This window comes from Lycorma delicatula, chromosome 11 (genome assembly GCF_047948215.1).
Source record: "Lycorma delicatula isolate Av1 chromosome 11, ASM4794821v1, whole genome shotgun sequence".
Taxonomy (NCBI): domain Eukaryota; kingdom Metazoa; phylum Arthropoda; class Insecta; order Hemiptera; family Fulgoridae; genus Lycorma; species Lycorma delicatula.
In genome coordinates, this window is record NC_134465.1 from 27983833 (window position 1) to 27992559 (window position 8727).

The 8727-nt window shown below is 28.9% G+C and overlaps 1 protein-coding gene across 1 annotated transcript in view; it reads left to right on the forward strand.

The window, feature by feature from the left end:
• Positions 1–4103, forward strand: part of fid (class I SAM-dependent methyltransferase fire dancer) — a 41796-nt gene extending 37693 nt beyond the window's left edge. Inside the window, exons 8-9 of the mRNA XM_075378943.1 lie at positions 1459–2586; positions 2749–4103. Of these exons, the coding sequence (XP_075235058.1) occupies positions 1459–2586; positions 2749–4103 (2483 nt within the window). The remainder of the gene's footprint in view (positions 1–1458; positions 2587–2748) is intronic.
• Positions 4104–8727: the final 4624 nt, after the last annotated feature.

Below are 8727 nucleotides of genomic sequence, written 5' to 3' on the forward strand. Positions count from 1 at the left end.
CAAACCAACATACTTGGCGTTTATAGACCTAGAAAAGGCATTCGATAACATAGACTGGAATAAAATGTTCAGCATTTTAAAAAAATTAGGGTTCAAATACAGAGATAAAGAACAATTACTAACATGTACAGGAACCAAACAGCAACAGTAATAATTGAAGAACATAAGAAAGAAGCCGTAATAAGAAAGGGAGTCCGACAAGGATGTTCCCTATCTTCGTTACTTTTTAATCTTTACATGGAACTAGCAGTTAATGATGTTAAAGAACAATTTAGATTCGGAGTAACAGTACAAGGTGAAAAGATAAAGATGCTACGATTTGCTGATGATATAGTAATTCTAGCCGAGAGTAAAAAGGATTTAGAAGAAACAATGAACGGCATAGATGAAGTCCTACGCAAGAACTATCGCATGAAAATAAACAAGAACAAAACAAAAGTAATGAAATATAGTAGAAATAACAAAGATGGACCACTGAATGTGAAAATAAGAGGAGAAAAGATTATGGAGGTAGAAGAATTTTGTTATTTGGGAGGTAGAATTACTAAAGATGGACGAAGCAGGAGCGATATAAAATGCCGAATAGCACAAGCTAAACAAGCCTTCAGTAAGAAATATAATTTGTTTACATCAAAAATTAATTTAAATGTCGGGAAAAGATTTTTGAAAGTGTATGTTTGGAGTGTCGCTTTATATGGAAGTGAAACTTGGACGATCGGAGTATCTGAGAAGAAAAGATTAGAAGCTTTTGAAATGCGGTGCTATAGGAGAATGTTAAAAATCAGATGGGTGGATAAAGTGATAAATGAAGAGGTATTGCAGCAAATAGATGAAGAAAGAAGCATTTGGAAAAATATAGTTAAAAGAAGAGACAGACTTATAGGCCACATACTAAGGCATCCTGGAATAGTCGCTTTAATATTGGAAGGAGAGGTAGAAGGGAAAAATTGTGTAGGCAGGCCAAGTTTAGAATATGTAAAACAAATTGTTAGGGATGTAGGATGTAGAGGGTATACTGAAATGAAACGACTAGCACTAGATAGGGAATCTTGGAGAGCTGCATCAAACCAGTCAAATGACAGTCTTTTGACCAGTCAAAAGACAAAAAAAAAAGGTAAATTTCTTCATTATGTTTCAGTCAATAATTGCTATTTTCATAAACTGGATCTAAAATTCTATGAATTCTTCTTTATAAATTTTGTTTTAACATTTCCACTTTCAAATTTAAGTTTAGGCGTTCACAGGCATCAAGACATTGAGATTTTACAATTGTATTTCAGTGCCTGATTTTTAGATTTTTGAAAGGCATTGTTTATTATAAATGTATTTTTTTTTGTAATTCCATGTGTATTTTCAAGTTAGAAGATTTTATTTCTAATTGCAGATTTGTCAAGACCATTATTCTAGATTATTTCTCACAATAAAAGTTATTTATTGGTCTCTTTTTTTTTATTTCAGATGCTGAACATCAGCAGCAACAAGAGCCAGTACAGTCAACAATGCAACAAGAAAAACAGGAAATAGAATCACAAGTTTCACAACCACTCCAACACCAACAGCAGCAGAAGGTGACATCAGATAGCAACACCAGTGAAATTCTTATTACAACACCAGAAAGTAGCATTGGTAGAATAAAACCAACAACAAATGTACCTATTGTAAGTCAGACTGTACAATCTGAAATAATACGTTTAGAAATAGAACAAATCGAATGTGAAGGTGCAAAAGCAATAATAAAGTCACCAAGAATTTCACCATCACATAGCCTTTTAGAAGCAGCAGCAGATGTAGCTAGTACATTGGAGGAAACTGTCGATGCTGTTATACAATCAAGTCCTAGAGCAAAAAGAAAACAATTAAAATTATTTGAAAGTCCGGATCCTTTGACAATATTACAAGATGACTTAATAACAAGGAGAAGTCCACATAGAATTGATGAAATAAAATTAAGCCCTGCTAGATTACATAGTGATAGAATTAATTGGAGTACGTCGCTTCAACCTGATAATATTGAAGAACAAAGTCGATGGCAACGATCACATCAGTTAAATGATGATAGTAGTGAAACCCAGAATTTAATTACGTTATCTAAAGACAGTGTAATAAATAAAGGCGTAAGTTTAGGTGCAATACCAAAAAAGATTAATAAAAGCAGAGTATACTTAGATGATTTAGATTTAACAAGAAAAGATAAAATTACCAGTAGAGAAATAAAACTAGACGACAGGGAAGAGGATTTTAATGATGATAGAGATAAAGAAGAAACATGGGATGAAGAGTGTCGTCAACATTTAGCTGATTTTGCTGAAAAATTAAGTGAGAAATTACTTGCTGAAATTGATAGATATAGAGAACAAGGTTGTAGTAGTAATAGTAGTAGTGGAGGAGGAAGTAATTTATCACAAACAAAACTATCACCAGAATTAATACCTAGAGTTACATTACAAACAGATATTGAAATAATGAATGATCCTTATCTTAACAAATTAAGTGAAGAACTGCAAGATTTAACAAAATTGAGCAAAGAATTACATGAAAAACACAATACATTTTTAAATCAAATTAGAGGAATTGAATTATCATCTAGTAAAATTAGTTTAGATAGTGATTTTAAAGATGATTATGTAAAAAATTCTTCAGTGATGTCATCATCAATAGATAAGGATTTTTCATTGGGATCAACAACAAAAAGCATTCAAGATAATACCAATAATTTAACAAAACTAAATATAAATAAAACTAATTTAGAATTAAATAAACAAACAATATCAACTAGTTATAATAAATCAGAAAGTTGTGGCGATATTACTAATATAGAATCAACAAGTAGTAGTAATATGTCCTTAGTAGAAATAGCAACGGTTAAGCTATTAAAAGAAAATGAAAAATTACTTAGGACATTAGAAAGTTCTGATAAATATATGACAATAAGTAGACGTAGTTATGAAAGTGACAATGATACAACTATGTTAGACAGTACAAATAATTCATCCATTAAAGATATTATTAATAAAAAACCAGAACTTTATATCGAATCAAGTGATAATGATGAAAGTGATATCACATGGTCAGATTCCAGGCGAAATACTGTATTACAAATTGACAATAAAGATATAAAGAATGAAAATGATCAGTTTAATTGTAATGAAGATGTTACTAGAATCGAGATTCTTCCTGGTAGTGATATGCCACGACGTCCTAGTATATCAGTTGAAACAAGCGATCCCAATTCAACTGAACGTGCTTTAAAAGATAAAGTAGATATGAGTAGTAATAGTAATAATGAACCTAGACCTTTACATTCAGGTATTTCATTAGAATCAAGCGATGCAGGTGATATTTCAGAAAGAACTGGTAGTTCTAGTGATGGTAGCAGAGCTGGTTCTAGAAGAGATACGATTCAAGTTTGTGATTCCGGTAGTGTTTTATCATTACGACCCGGTTTGTCATTGGAATCTAGTGAAGCCGGAGATATATCAGAAAGAACAGGTAGTGGTAGTGAAAGTAGTAGAGCTGGAGATTCTAGAAGAAATACTATATCGATAGATCAAACAAGCGGTAGTCAAGCGTCATTGTTACGCCCTGGCACATCTATGGAATCGAGTGATGCTGGTGATGTGTCAGAAAGAACGGGTAGTGGAAGTGATTGTTCTCGTCGTGATACTAGTTCTGCTGGTAAGACTGCGAGTACAGCATCATTAACATCAGATCGAGCCGGTAGTGATTGTAGTAAAGATGTGCGATATGCTGATCGTCATATAGCACGTGCTGATGGTCGTTCATCATCAGAAGAAACAGCGTCACATAGAGGCGGTCTTAATAAGTTAGTTAGACAACGTGCTTCAACCCAAGAACCACCAGAAATGTTAACAAAGACAGAAAGTTGTGAAACATCACTTAGCGGTTCAACATCTCAAGAAAGCCTTATGTCAGACAGTGGCGGAGGTGCTATAACATTTCATCGTTATTATCATGTATTTAGAGAAGGTGAGTTAGATCAGTTAATTGAACGGTATGTTGAAAATTTACATATTATCTCATCATACTATGATCATGCAAATTGGTGTGTAATTGCAGAAAAGGTTCATGTTTGGACTATCTGATTTATATTTATATAATTATCTTGTGATTTAAGAGATTAAATTTCGAATAAAAAAATATTAGTCATCAAATAGTTTAATAAAAATCATGCAAGAATGATTAAAATGATAAACTATTTGATAACAAAAAATATTTTATCTTTAGTATTCTAAATAAAAGATAAATTCTCTCATGTAATATAAAATTAAGATTCCATCTAAATATAAAATAGATATATACATTTATAAATAAATAATAAATTTCTTGGTGTGCCACACTTATTAAAAGGTTTTTTTGTATTTTCTGTCTAGGTTTTATATATTAATAAGTGTATTGAGCTAATAAAATTAATTTTAATTGACGATTAATGTATTCTAATAAAAATAATAAATAGAATTACTATTTCATACTATTGTTATTAAAAATTTGGGAGTATAAAAAATTTGTAAATGCAGTAAACTTTTTTATTTACACAATAAAACATCAATCATTTTTTTGTTCATTTACATTTTTAACTCAAATCTTATATGTCTAATTAATCATTACTATTTTTTTTATTATACATTTTTATCACAAAATTGGAAATAAGTAAACCAAAAGTACAGTTTGATTATTCAGCAGGTAAACAATAGTTCAGTTAACAAAAGAAAAAACTAAAATTGAACTGTTATAGTTTTTATTTCAGTGTCAAATGAATCTATTTTTACATATCAGATTGATCAATATAATATTTTTCATCTTTATATAAAATTCTTTTCAAAATATATGAAAATATGCTTCCTTAATCGTATGCATCATAACAAATTTTTTTCTTTTTTTTTATAGTATGTAAAATTTCTAAGCTCTATAACCTCAATAAAACAATTTTAAAAACTATGTAATTACAATATGACATTTTTGAACTAAGCTTTTTATTATTGTCATATTTTTTATAGCAAAAGTAACTCTTTATTTCAGCAAAAGTAAATCTTTTAAAAAATTGTTATTTCTCCCTTCCTTTAATAACATACTGACACATCTTTCCACGATAATAAATTGCTTCAGAATACCAATTAAAAAATGTAGCTACTTTTCGATCTGGATAGTGATTGAAAAGAAGGTAAGGTGTTTATGGAAATTGAAATTTATGTTCAATTAAGTGCCTTGCAGTACAGTACAACATGCATTACAGTATAACATACTTTTATATATTATAGATATATTATCACTACATATTGTATTGTAGATATTATCACTGCTCATTTAAAAAAATATGTGGAATTGCTTTTATACTTCATGTAAACATATGAATAGATAATGCTTAAAACCATAACTTTCATTGTGAGACATGAAAAAAACAAAAGCATAAATTTTTTGGACTTCAGACTCACAAATGAAATTAAAAATTTTAAAAACCCATGATGAAAAAACTTTAAAAAACATGAAATAGTTAAATAACTGTATATTTACCTTAAAATCTTCTGTGACATTGTGATATTGTTTTTAAGACAATAAAATTTAAGATTTTGATTGACCATCATGCATGACTGCATCAGTGTATGACCATCATCGTCATACACTGATACATTACCCATAGACTGCATAGGTAAGCTTTAGTTACCATCATAGTCACACACAATGATTAATCAAAATCCTAAAGTTTATTGTCTTAAAAACAATATCACAATGTCACATAGGATTATAAGGTAAAAATACAATTATTTTATTATTTCTCATTTTTAAAGGTTTTTCATCATGGGTTTTTTAAAATGTTCAGTTTTATTTATTACTTTTTAAACATTAGTAGGTAGGCCTGTGCCCAACAGTGGGACATTTATAGGCTGATGATGATGAAAGTTTAGTATACTTGACCAGTGCAAATTATTTAATAATTTACATAATAATGTAGCCTTGCTGGAATTAGAAAGACTTAGAAATATTCAAAAGCTGTTTTGAAGAAACATATTTGCTGCTCCTGGTGGCCTATAACCATAAAACTAATCTAAGAACCTGCTCTGAGATGATACCTATGTAATGCATTGAAATCAGTCCAATAATTTTTGAGGAAAATTGTAACACACACACACACACAAAACCTCTTACCCCAAACGCATATATCGCCTCTGTTCTGTTGTGGATAAAAAATGTACACAAACATGCATTCAAAGACACACCTTTTAATCTACCATACAACAAAGCTTTCAGCTTTAAAAATCGTACTGCATAGATTACACAATATTGCAATTTCACAAAAAGGCTAACAGGATACATACCTGGTATAATAGACATGTTAATGCCTAATGTGCCAAGGCAATTGATTGGATATTTTAAAATAGATTTTTACATTCAGTAACTTCTTCTTTTCAATCACCAACAATTTATGGGGTATTTTTAAGTAACTGAACAATATACACAACATAACATCAGTAGACAGTCTCTAGATAATTTCAAGACAAAATTCAGCATGAGACAAACAAAAGCAAGATATTCACTATACTAAAGAAATTCCTCCCAAATTTATAGTAGTAGATTAAAATATTACTTATTAACCAAAAATAAGATTAAATACACACTCTCAGACAAAAACTCACCTAAACAGTTGAACATTTTTTATTCACCTGGTTTATACAGAATTTGACTGCCAGACTGAAATAATACATTTATAGGGAAATAGACAGTCTTTATAGCACAAACAATTCTTTAGAAATACAAAGAATTCATAAAACTCATCTCCACTACCAGATCTACTATTGTAGATCACTTCATTGAAAGAAATCACACGTGCACAAACATCAACATAAAAATCTTACATATAAACAATAAAAGACAAAATTTGACACACTTGCTTGAGAAACTTAAAGTAAACAAATGTACAAAATTAACAACACAAATGATCAAACATATTCGAAATCACATGTTTACTCTTCTAAAACATTATTAAAAACAATAAACATCTTATAAAACCTAATTCATATCAGGACCACATTCAAGGGCACAGCCAGCAGAAATTTTTGTACAAGCTTAATATAATGCAAAAAATAGTCCAGACAGAAATAAAGCTTTTAAAACTTCACATTAAAGTATACTATGGTCAATTTAATAAATTTTTAGAAATGTTTTCTCCTTGTTTATTCTGCCGTAATGTATACTTCTGCACATTAATAAACCTCAAAATCTATTACTGTACAGAAAATTGGGAATTATATTTTTCCATTTCTTAATAAATATGATTCTAATTACATTTTATTTTAATTTCTGTTATAAAATTGCTTACCACTATGGAAAAAACATTCAGTGCCATATATGGGGGTTAGAGGTAACAATTTTTTTCGTAAGTCTCACCATTGCTGAAATAATGACCAGAACAATTTGATGGTGGTGAACAAATAATCTGATATTTTTACATCTGCTTATTGTTTGTTTTATCAAAATTATGGATCTTTAAAATCATACCAACAAAAAGGTTAAAAATTATGTTTTTCTGAAAAATACATGAACATAGTTTTATTGTTTAAATGATTTGTTCTTAAAAAAGGAATCTTGTTAACAGGCTTTGATCTGAAATAAAATATGACTTCTTTCTAAAATTATAACAGCTCAAACTAAAGTATTTTTATTTATTAACTAGGATTTAACTGTAAAAATAAATTATGTTACAGAAATTAACAAATAAATATAAAATTCATCTAAGCGTTTTGAAAATGTTTTATACAATGTAATATTCTTCACTTATGAGAAGTTAAAGGTGGCCAGAATTGTTCATAAAATTACAAACATGGATGCTGAAGAGAGATACCAATGAATGTATCTTTGTTGTCTAAAGAATTTGGATTTTATTTTACGATAATTTCACTTAAAATATATTTATTAGTCGAAAAGATCATTTATTCAATAATTCTTGAGATAACTTTTGTTCATCTTTTCTTGTTTATCTTTCTTCAATTTGTCATTGTAGATTTTCTTACATAATATATTGTTTTTAATACCTTAAAATCAAAATTAAAATAATTTTGTTTTAGCAAGGAGGATATATGTTCATCAAATATCATTTTGATTTTATATTCTATGTTTTATATTATTTACTTCATAAACTGTATTTGTTTTCAGTTTCATCTTATACATTTCCATAAACCTCTGTAAAAATAAGCTAACCCCAGTTGTATTAAGTATGAGTCAATAACATAACCTTAGTCTTCGTTTTTACAAGTTTACACTGTTCCTCATATTTATACGTTGAAACCTCCTTCTCTCTAATTCAGCATTAAAAAATACTTTCATAAGATTGAAAGTATTGTTCAATCTTGTTCAAACCTTGTTCTGACTTCCTAGCTGTCGTTATTGTTGTTTATATATTGCTGATGAAACATGCTGCATTTTATTGAAATATTTAAAAGTACTTCTTTATAATTTCTAAATCTGTTATTGATGATCGCCAATTTCTTACATGTATCATAGCTATTTTTGAACTTAGTAGATTATGTTTCCTTCCTGGATTCATTTACTGCTTTGCAAATTTGACTACATAAATGATAAAACAAAGAAAAATTTTATTCATTATATTATGTTCTCCTTGATTATGCAGATTCATTATACCAAATTCTCTGATTTTAAAGGAAAGTGCCAAAAAAGTTAAAATTATATATTTAAGTAATAAAAAGGTTAATATTC